The sequence below is a fragment of the Natrix helvetica genome (genome assembly GCF_964273705.1).
Source record: "Natrix helvetica genome assembly, chromosome: 4".
NCBI lineage: Eukaryota > Metazoa > Chordata > Lepidosauria > Squamata > Natricidae > Natrix > Natrix helvetica.
Window position 1 is genome coordinate 111,434,284 of NC_138550.1, and position 21,507 is coordinate 111,455,790.

Consider the following 21,507-nt stretch of genomic DNA (forward strand, 5'->3'; position numbering starts at 1 on the left):
GCTTGCCTAGAAGAGTCCCCACTGGCCGCTGAAACAATTGTGGCAGAGATTTCGCCATTGAGAAGACTTAAGGTGAAAGCCGGGCGAATTCATTGAACTCTTTGCAGTTAAAAAGGCCGAAGCGGGAAAAACGGCGCTTCCAGAAGGCGAGGGGAGAAAACCTTGTTCTCTAGGCAACTAGGAAGACTCGGGTCAAAACTCGCGAGAATTACCCAACCACTCGATCTCCAGTATAGTATTCTCTCGTCTGAGAATATACAGAACGGATGGGCGGGGAGCCACAGACGGAACTACATTTCCCAGCGGCCTCTTGAAAAAAAATAGCCTCCCGCTTTTTCCGAGCGCATTCGCGTTCTCTACGGCGCGGCGGTTGAACCTGGGCCGCTCTGGGAAGGCGGTCGCGATGGCTGGCTGCAATGTTAATGCGGCGTCTCCCCCAATCGAGTTGACTCCGCTTATCCGGAAACTTCGTAAGTGGTTGGTTTGTCCGGACCGATAGACAGTGAGCCTACTCAGAGGCTGGGTTTTTGGTTTTTTTTTTTGCTTTTAGATCCCTAAAAGTTGATGATGGCTTTGCTTTGGGGGCTGAAAAAAAGTAACTTCAAATCACTGCTTAACTGCACAAAACATCCCAAACCAGGATTCTCAGGATGTACCAACCCCAGTGTGAATCTGTTTATTGCACGCAGAAAAGTAGCATATTCCGCTCCTATTTCTCTACTTTTGGTTTTGAGTTTGGTAGATTCTCAATACGATCACTTTTCAAAGTCGCATATATTTTTATACGTATTGATTGATTGGTGACTGTGTCATCTCATCAGTGTCAACTCTTAACGATCACGCAAAATAAATAAATGTTCTTCACAATCTATACAAAAGGAATACCAAAGAGGAAAAATTGATAAAGGGGGTAGATATGTTAACATTGTTGCAGCAGAACTGCACAAAATTGGCTAGAATGTAGTGAAGGGAGATGGAGTGGGAAACTAAAAAGGAATATTGACCCGGTCAGGAAATGAAAAGAATGCAAGTGACAAAAACAGTAATCAAAGCTTTTAACAATAAAGATTATTATTCCTGATACTAAAAGAAGAAGAAAAATGCTTAGAAGAATAGATTATATGAGATCATGATTGAAAGATAATGAACAGTCACATGCCTTGTCCTCCCTAAGAAAGTAACCTAAATTTTCAGTGTGATGTTTTAACAAAATCAATTCACTGGCTAATTTTGTACAAAGCAATACCTGTTAGTGAATATGTGTGCGGTATCACATGTATAAGAATAGATATGAGGAGGCACAGTCTCTAATAATCCAACCATAGGTGCAGAAGCTCATTGGGTAATTTTGGACCAATCACTCTCTTTCAGCCTTAAACTACTAGGAAGTTAAAAACATCTGCCTGTCACCTGCACTGTGCTAAATTATGGTCTGTAATGTACAGGGAAGAAATTGTTTACTCCGCCGCATATTGTTTGGAATTTATAAAATGTATGTGTGTGTGTGTTTGTGTGTGTATGTAAAAAAATAACCTTTTTTGCAATATTTCCCCCTTTTTAAAAAAAATAAACAGGTCACGAGCTGTGTGAAATTAGAGAAAGAGCGCTTAAGAATATTTTATCTAAATTAAACCATAATTTGATTACGTATGACGATTTGGTTCAAGAAAAGCTACTATTTATCAGTCTTTTAGAATGGTTCAACTTTCCTGTAGTACCAATGAAGGAAGAAGTTTTGAATTTAATGACCAACTTGTTAAAGGTATTGCCATGTGTATTTCTTTTTTTCTGAAAGAGTAATAGAAATAGCTAATAATTAATGTCTACTAAAATGTCACATTTTAAAAAATCACAGCATTACTTAATTTAATTTAAGCATTCTTTTGGAACAAAGCCCTTAAAATATACACTTAGGTACATTTTAAAATTTTGCCAACAGAGGTCGTCCTCGATTAATAATGGTAATTGGGTCTGGAATTTCCATCACCAAGAAATATGGTCATAGAGTACAACATCACAGTACTGCATTGGTCAGTGACAGTACAGGTAGTCCTCGACTTACGACCACAATTGAGCACCACATTTCTGTGGCTAAGCAAGACATTTGTTAAATGAGTTTCGCTCCATTTTACGACCTTGCTTGCCACAGTTGTTAAGTGAATCTGGTTTCTCCATTTGACTTCATTTGTCTTAAGGTTACAAAAGGTGATCATGTGAGCCCAGGTCCTGGCAATTATCATAAATATGAATCAGTTGCCAAGCATCTGGATTTTGATCATGTGACCATGGGGATGCTGCCATGGCCCTGAATGTGAAAAATGATCCTAAGTCACTTTTTTTTCAGTGCCATTGTAACTTTGAACAGTCACTAAATGAACTGTTGTAAATCGAGGACTATCTGTAGTCCTCGCACTCCCTGTTGCCATTGTTAAGTAATAATCATGAGTTGTTAATCAAGTCCCAGGCCGCTTACAAGAAGGCTGTCTATTAGGAAAGTGGGTGCTTTTGAGTGTGAGAAGGTGGATGGTTGATGAGGAGAAGGGAAGGTTTCATGTTGTGTTCAGGCCATGCCTGTGAGGCATGGCCTGAACACAACAGGGCTGGGGTTTGCTGCTTCTGGGTGAGAAATTGTATGAGCAACTTATTTGGAGCAACTTGTGACCTTCCCTTCCCTATTGACTTTACTTATGGGAAACCATCAGAGAAAGTAACAAAGGCAGTCATGTGACTGCAGGACGTTGTAACCATGGTAACTGATCCAATTGCCTAGCACACAGTTTGGATAGCCAAAATTTCGAGAACTGATCCTAAGTAACACTATTCGGATCCCTTGTAACTTCAAATGGTTGCTAAATGAGGACTACCTGAACAGCATATTCAGAATATGTCTATCAACAAAACATTGGGCACTAATATTCTAGATTACTTTATAAATTTGTTCATTTGTAAGGCTTTGAACTACGTCTACTGTAACTAAGCTTAATTGATTCAAAATTCTGCACTATAAAGAGCAAAGAAATGCTACTGTGATGCTTATACTCTCTACTATATTGTACACATAGTGAATGTACTATAAGTAGTTTAAATCTATGTGCTTGTGTCTTAATAATGTATAAATGTAGAGATGAGTATTAAAATATAATAACAAGGGGGCAAATACTACACGAGACAGTCCAAATATGATACCACGCCCCTGATTCTATATTTGCAACTAGGTTTTTGTTATTGTTGTTTGGCCTCCCCCCCCCCCAAAGGTTTCTTTAATTAAATAGCAAGTGCTTATTTTACTCAGAAGAGATTAGTCACTTTTCTGATAATTTTAAATTTAATATTGCATTTATAATTTTAGTGTCCTTCTGTTGTGGAACAATTGGTTGGGATTGGGGCAGTAGAGTTCTTCACTCAGCTTCGTCCCAATGTGGATTCTAGTCTTCAAGCAGTGATTGATGGGATTCTAGATGGTCTGTTTGTGTTACCTTCAGACGTTATCTTGGATTATCACACAAAGCTCTCGGAAGCTGGACCAGAAGCTAATCCAGGTAATTTATTTATTAGGGGTCCTTGATGCTCTCTGAGCTTGCTTGTTTTCTTGCAGATGTTTCATTACCCTAGTTAGGTAACATCATCAGTGGTAGTAAGGAGTATCAGTTTATATTCTGGTGTCTTGCCTGTCATATTTGGGTGGGGGTGGTCTTAGAGATTCTTTGGTTGGGCTATTTACTGATGGCTCTTTGGCAGTTTCTTGATTGGGGTACTGCTTACTTGATTGTTGGTCTGACGTTAACCTTGGAGTTAATCTATGCTGATCTGAGTGCTGATTATTGGTGGATAAGTGCTGGAGTCCTTTTGTTCTCTTTTGGGCTGGTTGATTGTCTCTTTTCCATAGTCTGTAGATGTTGTTATTGTCTATATGTCTATTGATGGCTGATTTGTCAGAGTGTCAGGCTTCGAGAAATTCCTTGACATTTATTTGTTATTTATTTATTTATTACTCACAATATGTTATTAAGCAAATTTTACTGAATCTAATGCTGTTTGTGTTCATCATTGTTGATCCTTTAAGTATAGGTAGTCATCAACTTACAACCATTTCTTTAGAGGTGGTTCAATGTTATGAGATTGGAGAAAGTGATTTACAACCAAATCTCATGCTTGCAACAGCTGCAGCATATCCACAGTCACATGATCAAAGTTTGAGTTCTTGGCAACCAGCATACATTTACGACAGCCCCAGCCTCTTGGGGTCATGTGATTACTATTTGCAGCCTTCCCAGCTGCCTTTCAGATTCAAATAACTAGGAGCATTTGTTGAGTTCAAAGCACAGACAAGTAAGCCAGATTCACTTAACGACAGTGATTTGCTTAACAACCAGGGGGGAAAGTGTTGCAAAATTTGGTGTGATTCACTTAACAACCATCTTACTCAGCAGTAGGAATTCTCATCCCAGACGTGGTTGTAGGTTGAGGTCTACCTGTAATTCCAAGAAGAAAAAACAAATCTGACAATGTAAAACGTTCTTGATAAATAGTGTCACTGGAGATCTGGACTAAAACAATAATAAAAAAGAGGAAATGCTGATATATATACTATTATTTTATGTCTTGTTAAGTAATTCTCAAAGAATCTCATGCTGGATATTTTCATCAAGGGAAAAATCATTCACAAGAGTCAGAAATGCCACCCAAACAGCCAACTGGTAGGTAATTGCAATTTTTATTTGAAAATTTTTTCTTTGTAATTTATAATTGATCAACACAGAAATCCCAGAAAATAGTAGCAGACGTTTACAGAGGTGATGTGTATACAATTGGTTTATCCACTAAGCATGTCTTGTCACAATATTTAACTATTTCTGGTACTAGCCGCCTAATAAGAAATGTTGTAATATTTCTGTATTCATCCAGGAGTCTTAGCTAAGAGAAGCTGTTCCTAATTATAGCTCTGTTCTATAAGTATTAGGACAGCAGATGAGCTATTGGTTCAGCTTCGTCAGCACCAAATAGATAGATGTGATCCAAATATATGATATACAGTATATATTGGACACTGCTGCTCAGGGTCAAGAGTAAGTGTATTAAAATGTGCAGACGTGAAAACTGTTCTCTTAAGTTACTCAATTTAGATGTATAAGCAAAAGACATCCGTTAGGGCAGAGGTGTTAAACTCGCAGGCCGCAGGCCGGATGCGTCACATTTTGGCTCTGGTTCCGCCCAGATTAGGGAAGGGGAAAAAAAATCCTGATATGTCATGTGACAATGCGAGTTTGACACCCCTGCATTAGGGAAACTGGATTTGCCAAATGACAGTGTGATTTGGTTAAAGACTGTGGTGAATTGTTTAAACCATTATCATAAAACTGATTCTGATTCAACTTACGATTGCAACAACTTAAGACAGAAATTCTGGTCCCAATTGTAGCTGTAAGTTGAAGACAACTTGTATGTCCTCCAGGGTATATTAAACCTCCATTCATTATTCAGCAGACAAATTCTTTTAGCAAAGAACATTGTTCTTGCTTTATATTAATTACTTTGCAGTCCTTATTCTGAGTAACACAGAACAAGCTTCTCTAAGCTTCTCAACTCCATTGGAGAGATAAGAAGGACTGCTGCATTCTCAGCATATTAAAAAATCAATATATGAGTTTCTGCTTTGAGGAGAAGTAGATATTAACGATCAGATTGATTCTTTTAAACATGACAAGGAGTGATAAGTTTACTTAATTTTATTTTAGTTTATTGGTAACACTGAGGCTTCAGTGTCACTTTTTTTCTCTGTTTTGGGTTTTGTGTGTTCCGTTGTTATGGCAGTGAGATCTGTGACATGGTGGATTGAATGTTTTGATGCAAATAGATTTTTTAATGAAAATTTTAAATACCTTTTGAATTAACCTTTGCTTAAAAAAATTGGGAGGTTTGGATAAAATTAAATTTTATGTAAAAAAGGAGACACTTGTGTAACTGTTGATTAAGCGGTGTAACATCTGAATAGAATTAAAGAAATGAGGAACCTGTGGGTAGAGATATTTCAGTGTTGTTTAAAAAAATACTACTTAGTAAAGCAGTGAACTGAATATGAGAAGATAAGTATTTGAACAAAAAGGGAAGAATGAAAGAATCTAGGCCTTATGTTTGGAAGGAACAGGGATAACTGAATCATTAAGAGAGGAATTAATCCAAGAAAGGAAAAAACCTGAGAACAAAATCAAAATAATTTCGGATCGATTTTATTTGGTGCAAGATAGAGCAGAGAGTAACTCTCTCAAGTCCTGAAGATTCTGTTCTTCTAACCTATCACAATGAAGAGCATTGTTGGAATCCTGGCTGTGCCTCTTTCCTAACCTGGCCTGACTCAAAAGCTAAAAACAGAAGAACATTGAATCATGTGGACATTGAGGTAACTTCTAAATAAACAAATAAATATTGAACTATGAAGTGGGAATATTGAGCTGTCATATGCAGTATATCAACAATCACCAGTCATCCAGCTTCAAGGCCAAAAGTTCAATTCAAAAAATCTGTTAAACTATGAGAAGAAAGGGAAAAAGAAATTACAGAATTAATCTAAATGTTACATAAATGGAAGATCGGTGGTGGCACAGTGGTTAGAATGTAGTATTTCAGGCTAACTCTGCCCACTGCCAGGAGTTCAGTTCTGAGGGGCTCAAGGTTGACTCAGCCTTCCATCCTTCCGAGGTTGGTAAGATTGTTGGGGGCAATAAGCTGACACTGTAAATCGCTTAGAGAGGGCTGTAAAGCACCGTGAAGCGTTATATAAGACTTAAATGCTGTTTATATACGAGGCCAATGAATTGTTTTGTGAATTCCCCTTAGTATTCCCCATGCTATTTTAAATATTTGAGTAAATTCAGCTGAGGTTGAGCCATGCTGAGTTGCTTCTCAGAATTTATGCCAATAGCATAAGCCATCCATTTGTAGGTTTCCACCATATTTTTCATTCTTGTATTAAAAAGCTGTTCTGTAGCAAATTAAGTAATAAATATTTAAAATCTAGCTTCAAACTCAATTTCAAATTACATTATTTTTGATGTAGAATTATGAAATTGAGCATTAGCAGTACTAGGTTTTTTTTTTAAAGAAATACATAAGTAGGGTGTTGGGCAAACACTGTCTGTTCCTGTAAGAAAAGCACTTGGGAATTTACACATGCAGAATGCTTTGGGTTTTTTTTTCTTCCAGTGAAACATGTAGTGAAATGTCTGAAGTTTTCTACATTTCCTTGGTTATCCCTGACCACCACAGATAGACATGTTCTTTCATCAAGTGAAAGGTAATATAAAATTAACACTATAATTTATCTCAGAAGAATAAGTATATTTTGCCTCAGCTTATGAATAATTTTGAAGAGTGTAACTTTAGCAAAACTATGACAAAATAAAGTAATACTTCCCCCCCCCCCCCGCTTAATTGGAGAAAAGTTCACACCACAATTGGTTTTTGTATTCTTCCCAATTCCAGCCCTCTAATTGATGCTCTTGCTGAAGTTACATTTTCCCAACTTGGCTTAATTTCATTGGCAAAACATTAATCTCTTTAATGGTAAGCTCCCATTGATTAATCTTACAGTATGCATTTTAAAGGCTGTGGTGTACTGAAATGAACGGGGCTTAAAAAGATCCTAGATTTGCCTGAATTGTGCTCAGTAGCAGCTACCTGTATTGTAATGTTAGCTACAGTCTATAACAGTATATATAGTTTATACAAACAATACAGTACTGGAGAGCCTCAAGACATGGAAATTAGCTCTCACAGATCACCAAGGACTGTTAAGTTACACTATAGATGGTAAGAAAGCTTGTTAGGAAGAAGAAACAAAGCAATATTTGAAGGTTCCCAGCGGCTAGAAATTCAGTAACTTTATATTGTACTAAAAACAACAGCAGAATAAACATGCTAGTAATTATGCAAGTCAGTGCAGGAGGCGTATCCTTTTTGCATAATATCCTAGACCCATTTCTAGAAAAACTCACGAATAGCAAACGGCAGAGATACCATGTGATAAAGATGATGATTGGTGGAAAGTCCATGGGATACTGAGACAAAACTCTATTCCCAAGCTATGTTTTATGTCTCAACAGTTTGACTATGCTGATCTAAACTATTTATGTTGTTGATTTATTATTCATTCCAAAACTAAATGAATGAGAAAGATTTAAATAAGTTTGCTAAGCAAATGCCTAGTGTCGTCATTTACATGTATTTTTCAGTTCACTGAGAAGCAAAAACTCCAAGTTAATTTGGAATACTTGTGAGCTTCTGCGAGATGTTATCATGCAAGACTTTCCTGCTGAGATCTTTTTACAGAGGCCAAAGATTGTTCAGGTTAGAATGTTTTCATTTAATTAAAATATTTCATTGGTTCCTTTGGGTAAAGTCATATTTGGAAACCTTGAAGTTGTCAGGATCACTAGTTTGAAATACATCATGACAGCAAGACATTTTTCTACACTCAAGCCAATATATTCAAAAGTGAACCTTTCACTCTTATTAACTCCAGAGGTAGATCTTAGATTTCCCTGACGATGCTTCCGATGAGAAGGATTTTGCATTTGCAAAATCACCATCAGTTGATTGTAAAAGGCAGTGCTACTTACAAAAGACTTGCATCCTGTAACAATATCTTTAACACCATCAAACATCATCTGCCTATCCAAGATCTTGGGAAAGACTTGATAGGTGGATAAAAATACTAAATTCAAGTCTAAATATCTGGCTGAGTAATATTGGCCTGCATAATTTTGGTTTCATTGGACTAGAGGGTTTTTTTTCCTCCCAAAAGTTTCACTTCCTGAAAAAGTTGGTTATTATGATACACCCTTTCAACTGGACAGCAAAGATAGTTTCAGAATGACTATATTACACAGGAATCTTGAGAAATAGGAAATTAACTTTTAATAATTACTATATATAATATGTTAGACATGCTGCATGAGTTTAACAAGGCTAAAAATGTTTTGCTGCTGATTTTCAATATCAGTACCATATTTCCCTGAAAATAAGACAGGGTGTTATTTTCTTTTGACCCCTGAAATAAGGACTTGGCCTTATTTTCAAGGAGGTCGTATTATTTTTGAGGTGCAAGAGGCTGCGAGCGGGGTCACCTCATGGCTGCTGCTGTGTTGCAATATTTTCAGAGCGCTTATTTTGGGGGAGGGCTTATTTTAGCGGATGCACTCAAAAGCCCAATTGGGCTTATTATCCGGGGAGGTCTTATTTTTGGGGAAATGGTATCTGATGTATCTCACTGCAGTATCCAACAATAGTCAGCCACCATTGATGGATTCCAGTTGCCCATTCTTCCATTGTGGCAATGTCCTTGTGAAAGCTTTTACCATGTTCACCAATGGCTGCACCTAGTTTTCAGGAAAGAAGTTCACGTGTGACTGCAGAAAATGAATCTTCAGTGACATGTTGCACTGCATGGCCTTGTCTGCTGTAAGAAATGTGTCAACCAGCTGAATGTATTTTTATACTCTGTAGTTGCCAAAACCAATTCTCAATAGCTTCTTTGAATGCTTTCCATACATCTCTGAACCATCTTAGGTCTTTCAATTGGAAATGGGAAATAGTGGTTGTCTTCTTAAGCCTGACAAATCTGACATTTGATCATATAAGTAATATGGGAAACAAAGGTAATGTTTGCCTGATACATGCCCGAGATTCATCTAAAATAAGAATTGCTTTGATTATATGGATATGATTCCATTTAATGTATAGCCTATAATTTAGTGTATTTATATAGAACTCCAGGGATAGATGTTTACACTCGCATAGAAAATTGCAATCCCTAAGGATGTTTACAAGAGAGTTCACTTCCTGAACAAAATAAAAATCCTCCTCCTGGAATATGGTTTCTGAAAAATAAATGTTTTATAGTCAATCCTTTATATCATGGATGAAGACCAAAATGCAAATGTTTTATATTGAAAGAATCTATTGAAAAGTACAACTGTAAAAGTCCTGAATGTTTGCACCGCAGAAATTCCACGGACTCGCATTTGTCTCTGATTTGCAACATTTTGGCAAGAAATATTTAGGAAAGAAGCTTCAGCAATAAATATTTAGGGTACACTGAATATATAAACCAGGGAGGCATGTATATATTAAAAGTATTTTGCTGAAGTCAACAAAATGTACTTGTGTTTATTTTAGAGTCTTCTGTGTCTAACAACGCTAGGCCTTGCAAAAGATGGACAACACCACTTGGCATTGCAAGCTCTCTTATGTCTAGAGCAACTGTGTGTTTTCTTAAGGAACAGACTGAACTTCCATAGAGATCCAAGTTTTGTCTCAAGTGATACAGGTCGGCATATAGCTCATCAGGATAACCTGAGTCTGTTTTATTCACTGTTAACTTAATGATTTCTTCTCCCCCGCCCTCCCCTGTTTTAGGTAAGATGTAGAAGTGTACTGCTCAAATGGCTTTTACTATGAGAGGTTAAAAAAAAAGAAAGAAGTAGTGGGAAAGAGTGTGAAGATTCAAACTCAATTTACTTCCTGCGGCTAAGGAGCCTGTTCTATCTAAAAATGCTAATAAGAAAATGAAATGGTGGGTTGTAACAGTTAAAATAGTGAAAAGAAAGTAGCAGTGTTGGGAAGTAATTGTTTTAAGCAGTTAAATAATGGAATTATAAATATTATCTCCAGGATACCATATATTATCCAATGGAACCTGGATTTGTCTTTATTTTAGCATTTTTTTCAGGATTTCCTTCACTATTGACAGAGTGACAAGTGGTTCAGGATATGTTGACTGTACAGGTAGTCCTCAACTTACAACCACAGTTGAGACAGTTGCTATATGAATTATGCCCCATTTTACGACCTTTCTTGCCACAGTTGTTAAGTGAATCACTGCAGTTGTTAAGTTAGTAACAGGGTCATTAAGTAAATCCGGTTTCCCCATTGGCTTTGCTTGTCAGAACATCACAAAAAAGGATTATATAGCCCCATGACATTGCAGCTGTCATAAATATGGATCCTACTATGAGCCTCCTTGTATACAGAGAGAGTATTCAAACCAGTAAAGTGTTGCTAAACTTAAAATGGCTCTTTGTGGATTAGCTTTCAGACTATTGTCAAGTCCCAGTAAAATAATTTCACAGAAGGGAGCAAGGAGTAATAAATGTAAAGCAAACTAAGAGATGCCAGAACCTCAAGAGTAAGGTAACCAAGCTTTAGGAGCTGATGAGCTTTATGATCCATATCCGTGTTGGCGAACCTTTTCAGCACCAAGTGCTGAAACGGGAGTGTACGTGTGCATTCACAGGCACGAGTGCCAGAAACCAGTAGAGCAGTCGGCCAGTACGCATGTGTCCACCAGGAAGATGATCTTCCGGTTTCTGACATGCATGCATGCGTCAAAATCAGCTGGCACGTGCCAGAAACCAGAAGATCATCTTCCTGGCGCGCTGCTCTTCCAGTTTCTGGCACTCCATGCGTGTGAAGACCAGCTGGCCAGAATGCCGGAACCCGGAAGAGCAACGGGCAATGGCTTGCATGCCCAGAGAGATGGCTGTGTGTGCTACTTCCGGCACACGTGCCATAGGTTTGCCATCACAGATCTATGTGATGAAGACCATCTTAGCTTCTGGATTGAACTTGAAGGTGTGGAGGTTTTCAAAAAGAGATTGGACAACCAATTGTTCGAAATGATGGAGGGCCTCCTGCTCAAGCAGGGGGTTGGACCAGAAGACCTCTAAGATCCCTTCCAACTCTATTATTCTATGTTTTATGACTCAGTTGCCAAGCATCTGAATTTTGATCGAATGACCAATCATGAGAGATGCTGCAATGGTCATAAGTTACTTTTTCCAGTGCTATTGTAATTTTAAACAATCACTAAATGTTGTAAGTCGAGGGCTACCTGTAGCTATTCTCCACACATAGGAAAAGTCAATAGCAAGGACTTTATTTGAAGCTCCTTAGCTAATCCCATAGATCACACCAGCAATTTCTCATAGTGTTTTATCAGTTGAGGCCCCGCTTAGGTATGCATTAATCCTGCCCTATTTTACACTCATTATTTTTTTTCCTTTTTCCATATTTGTTCATCCTCCCCTCCCCCATTTTTTTGCTGCATTTTGTAGTTTTGGCAAAAGGGAAAGGAATTTTTCCAGCTGAATTTCAAATATCTGAAACACCAAAATCTTCTGAGCATTTTAGTACAGCCCGAAGGCAGGGATCATGCCTTCCACTGAATATTTTTTTTTCCTACGCAGAAAGAAATAGTTTTTTCCTTTTAAGTAAAAGTATGTGTTAGTGATATGACAGAGGTGATATCTACGTATCATGTGTATTATGAAAGGTACCATTTCCCAGAATTCGTCAATGTCATATTGCCAAGATGCCCGAAGATGTCCTCATTCGCAGAATCCGTCTCCGGGAAGCAGCAGCCCTCGACCTTCTGTAATAGGACGTATAGGCCAGCGTCCAAGGGGTGATGGTCAAGATTGGGATGCAGAATCTTCCAAGTAAGGAGACACCTGGGAATATTATGGTTATTACAAAAGGAACATGTTCCTCCTCCTCCCGCCCCCTTCCTCATTCACATTATTTCGTTATTCATTTTTAGGTCCTTCAATAATAGTTTAAATGAAATTATATATAAACTATAAATATAGTTTATCTGAAACACCAAATCTTCTGAGCATTCTTTGTCCTTGTTCTTATTTGTATCAATTATATTGGTGGAACAACACAGTGAAACAGAACATACCTGTTAAATCTAGAGTAATTAAAACTTCCTTCTGCTGCCATTGGATTAGGCTAGGATTCACGAATGATGACAAACAGACATGTCCCAGGGTAATGTTGCAGGATCCTGTCTGGGCTGGTCAGGGGTTTAATCTTCTGAGGATTTGGACCCATACTGGAGCCCATCCTCAGGGAACTTCTCTCACCAGAATGCTCAAAACTCTAAACCTCTGGTTCCAGGTACCAACCAGATAGTAAATTAAGATTATTTGGAATGGTATTATTTCCTTTAATATAAGTATTTCAGTGTTGCTATTCCAGAAAATAATTAAAAAATGCACAAAATGCAATTCTGTTTTATTAATATTTCATAAAAATATTCTTTTGTATGCAATTACACCCTTTCCCAGAAATTTGTATCATTGCATCTACAAGCACGCAGTGATTTCCAATTCCGCATAGGTAGTATAAACCACTTGGGCATACAATGGAGCAAAATGTAGGATGAGTTATATAAAAGCTTACTGGTGGAAGATGTAGATAAATAGTTATGTACCCAATGAGTGTGATGATCTTGGCTATGAAGCCTTAATTGGGTTGGGCAAATATAAAAATCTTTGAAGTTGCAGTTATCTCAAGAAGCTTTATAGCCCAACACCAAAAAAAGGTTAGTTGGTGGGAAGAGGAGAATAAGATTGTCCTGTGGCAGCATCCTAAATATGGAATTATCTTGCCCAAGAGGATAAATTAGCTACAATACCAATATAATTTTATGCAGGCAGAAAGAAGGCTTTTGATTCTTCCTTGCCTTCAATTCTAACCTCTCCCTTTTCTCGGACTTGTTAAGGTCTGTTTTCAATTCTATTTGATACATCTGATTTTTAGGAGGCTTGATAGTATTATAAACCACCTATAAAGATCTTGTTGACAAAAGATTTGTTTTATCCACAGGGGAAGGAACTCAGGTGGAATTACATTAGATCCATCAATTGTAGTTTGAATAGAATACTTTTTTTAGGCCACTTTTCCCATTCAGCCTGATTATTGGTTATTTTTATAATATAATGCTGGCTATAGAAACATGGTGCCTTTTTTACATATATCATTGTTTTTTTGTTTGTTTTTTTCATAGCGGAGGCAGCGCTCACGGTAATGTAACTTCTAGAATATCCAATCCATCACCTTTGGATATGGGTCATGTTGACCTGCCAGAACTGGAAAATGTGGACACTTTGGAGTTACAGTTTCAACAATTTAGTCTTCCTCAGTTCTGTGTAGCCATTTTGGAACATGCGATGCCTCTTCTTAAAACAGGTAACGTTTATTTTTAAAGGAATTTTTGCTTACAGTAATCATACTTTACTTCCGACCACTCTTTTGCTACAACACAAAGAATAGGCTTGACATGGCAATCTGAACGCTTTGGTTGTGAATCTAAGCTCTCCCATTTGCATTTTTCATATCTGTCTTAACAGTCAGTGTGAAAACTGTCGTGTTTTGGAAAATTTAAAACATGTGTTGGGGGCTCTGCCTTATATTCAGCTTATCTCCTTTTAGTTTATGATTCTTTCTGCACAAAGGGAAGCTCAAAAACAAGATAGAACAGCAACAGTTTCATTCTCTGTTTCAGACTTTTGTTTATAAAGGTGACTGATCCACCCAATATGATTGTATGGTACCTTTCCTCCACGTTGATTAGGCCATTCTGCATGGTTCTTCCTTCCCTCTGTTTCTTGTAGCAACCAATGAGCTGCAGTTTGACAGATAGTTTATAAAGCTGCTTGAGGGTTATTGTTTTATTTTAACATCGACCTGTCTAGTTTTACTGTCTTTTACCATTTTACTTTAAGATTAAAAGAAAATAGTTTGACAAATGGGACAGGGGAGATAGGGGAACTGTTGGAGGGAATGGACTGGAAGATCATGTGGGATTTAATTTTCTTGAGGTGTTGCAGGAAAAAAATGCCCTCTTTATAAGATGTAATTTGTAACTAGCTGTTTGATAAAGTGGTAGCTGTTTATAATGTATTTTCATGTGGAGAGAAGAACTGAAGAAAGTAACACACATGGCCAGAAGAATTTTCATACTGTTTTCAGCAGGAAGGGACTATCTCAAAAATTTAGAAACTTCAGAAGTTCCAGAACTGAGCAGTAAGGTTGAAGCAATGGTGTGATACCAATGGGTTTTTCGTTGTTGTAATGCCACTCTGTTTCTAAGGCTAGTTTGAAGAGTTGTTACATCTGTCCCCAAGCATTCAATATCTGAAGTGCAGTCTTCTTTCTGAATAACACTTCCTGAATTGCCTCTGAAGCTTTATTCTGGCTGCACTCACAAAAGGAAATTAGACAAGAGAACTGTGAACAGTTTATAGTGTGGATACTATTTATGGAATGCCTTGTCCAATTATTACCATATAGGCATTCAGATTAAATGTTGATAGCTTGATTTTGAAATGTTGAGTGCCTAATTGGGTTTGAAAGGAAAGTTTTATATATACCCTTCTGTTATTTACTGATTTATGCTACTTTTTATTTCTCTTTTTTCTTATAATGGCATGGTACCCTATACTGAAAGCCTTTGTTAAAATATACACATGGCCCTCATTTAACATCTATTCATTCAACAATAATTCAAAAGTTACAGCGCTGACAAAAATTGACTTGTGACTGCTTCTTCCACTCACGACTGTCGCAGCGCCCATGGTCACATGATAAAAATTCAAGCCAGCTCTCATTTATGGCTGCCCCCCCTCCTGCTGACCTTTGTCATCTTCACCTACCTTCTCTCTCCTGTGGGTCACCATCCTGGTCTTGCCCAAAGAAGTGTGTTCTTACTGCATTGCTTAGTGATGGAAATGCCAGTCCCAATTGCTGCTGTTAACTGAGCGCTACTTGTAGTAGTATTGTATAACAGTGTTTCATTTAGAAAATATTAAACATCTAAACTGGTCGCCACGATGTAAAAAAGATGTAGAGACTCTAGAAAGAGTGCAGAGAAGAGCAACAAAGATGATTAGGGGACTGGAGACTAAAACATATGAAGAACGATTGCAGGAACTGGGTATGTTTAGCTTAAGAGAAAGAAGGACTAGGGGAGACATGATAGCAGTGTTCCAATATTTCAGGGGTTGCCACAAAGAAGAGGGAGTCAAACTATTCTCCAAGGCACCTGAGGGTAGAACAAGAAGCAATGGGTGGAAACTAATCAAGGAGAGAAGCAAGTTAGAACTGAGGAGAAATTTCCTGACAGTTAGAACAATTAATCAGTGGAACAGCTTGCCTCCAGAAGTTGTGAATGCCCCAACACTGGAAGTCTTTAAGATGTTGGATAGCTATTTGTCTGAAACGGTATAGGGTTTCCTGCCTAGGCAGGGGGTTGGACTAGAAGACCTCCAAGGTCCCTTCCAACTCTACTATTGTATTGTATTGTAAACTGCCTTTGGCAAGAAAAATGTTTAAGACTTCTAAGGTACTGCTGGATATTTAGTATAGTGCAGTTTCATCTGAGCAACCAGCACCACAAGGCATGGAAGGGAAATCTGTAATGACCCTTCTTTTAATACTTCTTTATTTAAGAAATCCTTACCAATGAACATATTGCATTATTCAGCAGGAATGAACTTGACTGCTGCAATCTTTCTCTGTTTATCAATTCTCAGGTAGTAGGAGAATAACCATACAAGTGTTGGAATTGGTTGCCGAAGACCTGCTACTTATTGTTGATGCTGTGTCTGAAGATGTTTGGGAAGACAAAAGTCTCTTTGGTCTAGAATTTGTGAGAATTTAAAATTATTCTATTTTAACCAGAATAATTTGCTTAGTTATTTGTTTATATTTATGCAGCACCATAATCAAGGACCAATTCCGTACGGTGATTATCTTAAATGTCTCATCTTTTTATCTTTCAGATAAAAATATTATGTCGACTTTATCTCTGTTTTAAGCCTACCATTATGATGAAGGGTTTATAAACAATAATAATTTTTAAAAACTGAATGATGCATTCTGTATTCATCTTTTTTTAACATCCAGTCATGAGTAAAAGTAAAATGATCATTCTCTCCGTGGTCCTCTTCAATTTCCTCTCTGTGGTCCTCTTGCGTGGTCCTCCATTCCATCTCTGTGGTCCTCTTCAATTTCTTCAATACTCTTCTTAAGAGTAGGAATATGCAAATAAATATGCAAGTTGTGACAAACTTGATTTTTTTTTTGTCTACTTGTCTAAAAAACTCCTTGAAACATAAAGTAACAAAGAACAAAAGAACATTCTTAATGGAGAACATCATAAACTAATGCATAGGATGCATTAGAAGTCCACATCACCTCAGCAATTGCACGGACATGGTATTTTTTAAAAAATAGCCTGGAACATACTTTCTTTGTAGATTTGTAATGATTAAAAAAAATCAATTGTTCAGGAATTTATTTTGGCATGAAATCAAAATAGAGCTGGGAGAAATACACGTTTGTGACTTTTATTTTGGTTAGCCAGCATAAATGCTATTCATTGATGGGAATATGAGATAGAAATTAAATAACTAAATTAAACAATGAATGAATTCTCCAGGGAGGCTGTATCTTCAAATAGTCCCTGCATTAGCAAGCAACTATGTTCCTGGCACCTGTTGGGAGTATTGATTTGCAACTTTTTTTGTTTCATCTACAGAAAGAAAAACTTACCGGAGTCCTAGATTCATTAGGTGAAATCATTACCTATCACAAAATTAACACTAGCTCAGAAAAACCTGAGCTTACAGTAGTGCACCACAGGATCGCATTTGTTAGCGTTTCGCTTTTCACAGTTCGACTCCTGCAAGTATTGCTACCTGTAGAGAAGGTGAGATGTGCCCATTTCTTTACATCTCAAGGTTAAATGCTCAAGGAAAAATGCTTAAGATAGCATGCATTTAAATGATAATGTTTCAAACTGGTCAGTCCTAGAGGAGATCAACTCTGACTGCTCTTTAGAAGGCCAGATCCTGAAGATGAAACTCAAATACTTTGGCCACCTAATGAGAAGGAAGGACTCACTTGAGAAGAGCCTAATGCTGGGAAAGATTGAGGGCAAAAGAAGTGGACAGAGGAGAATGAAGTGGCTGGATGGAGTCACCGAAGCAGTAGATGTGAGCTTAAATGGACTCCATGTGATGGTAGACGACAGGAAACCTTGGAGGAGTGTTGTCCATGGGGCCGCAATGGGTCGGACACGACTTCGCAACTAGCAACAACAAATTTCAATTAAACACAGATAAAGGGAAATACAGTGCAGAACTCTTAAAAACAAGCAAGAGCCCTCTTTCTTAGGTAAAGGTTTTTCCCCATTTCCCTCCAGGTCATCTCCCTGACTCTCTACAATATCAAACAACCTATAGCGGTGATGGTGAACCTATGGCACGTATGCCCAAAGTGGCACGCTAAGCCATGTCGCCCGGCATGGACAGCCTTGCCTATTTGTCTTCCGGGCTTATGGTGCACATGCACATGCGATGATCAGCTGTCCTTCACATGCGTGGCATTGCCCAAAACCGGTGTGTGCATGTGCTCCAGCCAACTGATTGTTGGGTGCATATGCGCGCCAGAACCCAGAAATTTGGCTTATCTGGAGTGCAATTCCTTCATGCGCACGGCAGTGCCAAAAACCAGTGTGCGCATGCATGCCAGCCAGCTGATTGTTTGGGCGCGCATGCGTGCTACAAGCCAGAAATTCGGCTTTTCCGGAGTGCGGCTCTGACGGGCGTGTGCATGGGCAACATTTCCGTACAACTGACCTATAGCATCTAATATATTACTAGAAGTAGTTGATGTTCTGTCTAGCTTTGAAACATAGTCATCAGTATCTGGTCTTCATAGTTTTGCTTTCGTCATGCTAAGCAGCTGCTTTGACTTGGTGTTCAAATTTTGTACTCCATGTAGTGTTGTTTTCAATTGCAGTTGTCAAGAAAAGCTACTTGTTGTTGCTGTTCATGCAGAATAGATTTCTAGTCTGAGTTACAGACCTTGTATTGGTGATGTTGTGCAATAAATAAGTGGAAGGTATTGCAAAACAGCATTTTAAAGGAACAAATATAAAAATGACAAGTGTATTGTCTGCCCCCTAGCGGCTGGATAGGAATTTTTACATCTTAAATGACTGCTACTAATCTTGAGATTTTTCTGATAATCGTCCATTCTGTTGTGTCTGAGAGGTATGGAGCTTATTCTTACCTCTGATTTCAATTAGAAAATGGTACCAATTGTCTTTGACATGCAACCATTCGTTTAGCAACTATTCAAAGTTAAAGTGGTAGCATTTCAAAATGGGTTAGGACTTTCGACCCATCCTCGCACTTACGACTGTTACAACCTCCTCACTGTCTCACGGGTGCTTGGAAAACGGCATATATTTATGGCGGTTGCAGTATCTCAAGGTGATATGATTGCCATTTCCAATCTTCCCAGATGGCTGGGTCAATGTGGGAAGCTGGATTCATTTAACAACCATGATTCACTTAAGAACGGTAATGATTCACTTAACAATTTTAGCACAAAAGGTCATAAAGCCAGGTGCAATGTCCTTACTTAGCAATGCAAGTTTTTGTCCCAATCGTGGTCAAAAATCAAGAACTATTTATAATGTTAAAAAACATTGCTGGTCACTTATGTAATTTTACTGCTCTATATTCCTACTTAAAAATTGCTGTGCTGCATTGCGAACGTTAGCTGTTCTAGATATCATTTGTATGTTTGTAAAATATATAATTGTTCTTTTTCCTTTACAAAACCATTTAAAATAATATGTACAGGTAGTCCTCAACTTACAACCACAGTTGAGCCCAAAATTTCTGTTGCTAAATGAAACATTTGTTAAGTGAAATTTGCCTCATTTTACGACCTTTGGCACAGTTCTTAAGTGAATAATTCCAGCTGTTACACTAGTACCACGATTGTTAAGTGAATCTGACTTCCCCATTGATTTTGCTCGTCAGAAGGTCGGAAAAGGTGATCACATGATGCCAAGACACTGCAACTGTCATAAATATGAGTCAGTTGCCAAGCATCTGAGTTTGCTCATGTGGCCATGGGGATGCTGCAAAAGCCATAAGTTACTTTTTTCAGTGCCGTTGTAACTTTGAATGTCATTAAATGAACTGCTGTAACTGCTGTATTTGTGACGATAAATTCATTCCATTTGACGATGCAGTATAATTTATGAAGCAGCTAAAATAGTTCATAAAAGAAGGCCAAAATAGAGATTTACCTGGTGGGCGCAGAAATAAGCAAAATATATTGTAAATATGTCTTTGGGGGGATTATTGAAATCGCTTTTTGGACTAAGAGAACTCAGTTCCCAAGAGATAGATTTTAGACCTTTAAAATCATCTAGAAGAAAGCAGTAAGAGATTAAAGATCCTGGCATATGCCTGTCCCCAGTAATCGATACAATACAATACAATACAATAGTATTAAGAATTACCTTCTTAAATTAAGCATATTTTGGGTTGTTGTTTTTTTGCAAACATTCCACATAAAACCTGGATTGCTAACTTAGCTGGAGGTGCTGAATTCTAAATGTATTTTTAATTCTTTTATCTCATATTAACTATTTTAACAGTAGTTAAAAATTCCCAAAAGATTTACCATCACTTTGTTGTAATTTGATGTAATATCTCTGCAAATTAAACATAATTTTGTTTGAAGAAATTATGTTGGTCACATATTCAAAATAATCAAAAGTTAAGACTAATATTTATTATATAGGTTGACTTTTAGAGCCTAAATCTTTTTTCTTTTATTCCCTCCAGGCCTCTAGTGTTTTACCAGAGACTTTAGTGACAGCTTTGTTTATCCTTTCCGTGGACATGCCATTTTCCTTAGAATATCCAAATATACATGAGTCAGTCACCGCTTATTTAGAACAAATGAATTCAGAAAACTACAGTATTTATAAACAAGCTGCAGAAGCTGCCCATTCAATGGAGTGTGCTTGTAATTTTATGCTCGATGTTCGAAAGAAGGTAAGACATTCAGCTTAAGTGAACTTCAGTGGGGGGAAAAAGTGTAAAATGTCATGTATGCCTCCCTAGACCTAGTTAAATGTTGTAAGAGTACTTCTGATCATCAGCATTTTCAGTATTTAATAATTTGATATCATTATTGATAATTCTACTGGTAAACTGACTCGTCTTGTCTATAGAAGTTTTGAGAGTTGCTGATACTTGTTACATTCATCTTTACTAGATAATTTTTTTTATTGATCGTATGAGTGCAAGTTAATCATTCATTCATCTGTCTATTCTTTAAAATGAAATGATATGTTTTACTTTTTTAAAAGGGAGAAACAAATCTTGATTTACTTGAACTGGCAGAACAAGCCATGAAAAGTCTTCCATTTCACCAGTATTTTGTTCTACTTAAGGAATACCTCAACATTTGCTCAGATATGTAAGTTGGGCAATTTGCATGCCATATGAAAATTTTATATTAGGATTCTATGATGACGTTTTCAGCTATTAAATACATAAATTGTTCTTTGGACTGAATAAAAATATTGGATAAATTATTTATGTTTTGTTGCTTTTAAAATAATAATGGAAAAGGAGAAAAAGAAATGAATAAAACGCAAAAATACAAGTAGTCCTTGATTTACGACCACAAATGAACCCAAAATATATTGCTGAGTTTGCCCCATTTTACAACTTTTCTTGCTACATTCAGAGCTGTGATGGCACAGTGGTTAGAATGCAGTACTGTAGGCTACTTCAGCTGACTTGCCTGTTGCTTGCAATTTGGCAGTTCAAATCTCACCAGGCT

The 21,507-nt window shown here is 37.5% G+C and overlaps 1 protein-coding gene across 2 annotated transcripts in view; it reads left to right on the forward strand.

The window, feature by feature from the left end:
* The first annotated feature begins 269 nt into the window (after nucleotides 1-269).
* RTTN (rotatin) overlaps nucleotides 270-21,507 on the forward strand; it is a 102,356-nt gene continuing 81,118 nt past the window's right edge. For both annotated transcript variants that reach the window (XM_081950951.1, XM_081950950.1), the window contains exons 1-13: nucleotides 270-470; nucleotides 1,575-1,762; nucleotides 3,350-3,539; nucleotides 4,611-4,697; nucleotides 7,201-7,291; nucleotides 8,229-8,343; nucleotides 10,174-10,324; nucleotides 12,329-12,494; nucleotides 13,850-14,031; nucleotides 16,377-16,492; nucleotides 17,384-17,554; nucleotides 20,499-20,711; nucleotides 21,029-21,138. In XM_081950951.1, coding sequence (XP_081807077.1) covers nucleotides 404-470; nucleotides 1,575-1,762; nucleotides 3,350-3,539; nucleotides 4,611-4,697; nucleotides 7,201-7,291; nucleotides 8,229-8,343; nucleotides 10,174-10,324; nucleotides 12,329-12,494; nucleotides 13,850-14,031; nucleotides 16,377-16,492; nucleotides 17,384-17,554; nucleotides 20,499-20,711; nucleotides 21,029-21,138 — 1,847 coding nt within the window. In that variant the 5' untranslated portion in view covers nucleotides 270-403. The remainder of the gene's footprint in view (nucleotides 471-1,574; nucleotides 1,763-3,349; nucleotides 3,540-4,610; nucleotides 4,698-7,200; nucleotides 7,292-8,228; nucleotides 8,344-10,173; nucleotides 10,325-12,328; nucleotides 12,495-13,849; nucleotides 14,032-16,376; nucleotides 16,493-17,383; nucleotides 17,555-20,498; nucleotides 20,712-21,028; nucleotides 21,139-21,507) is intronic.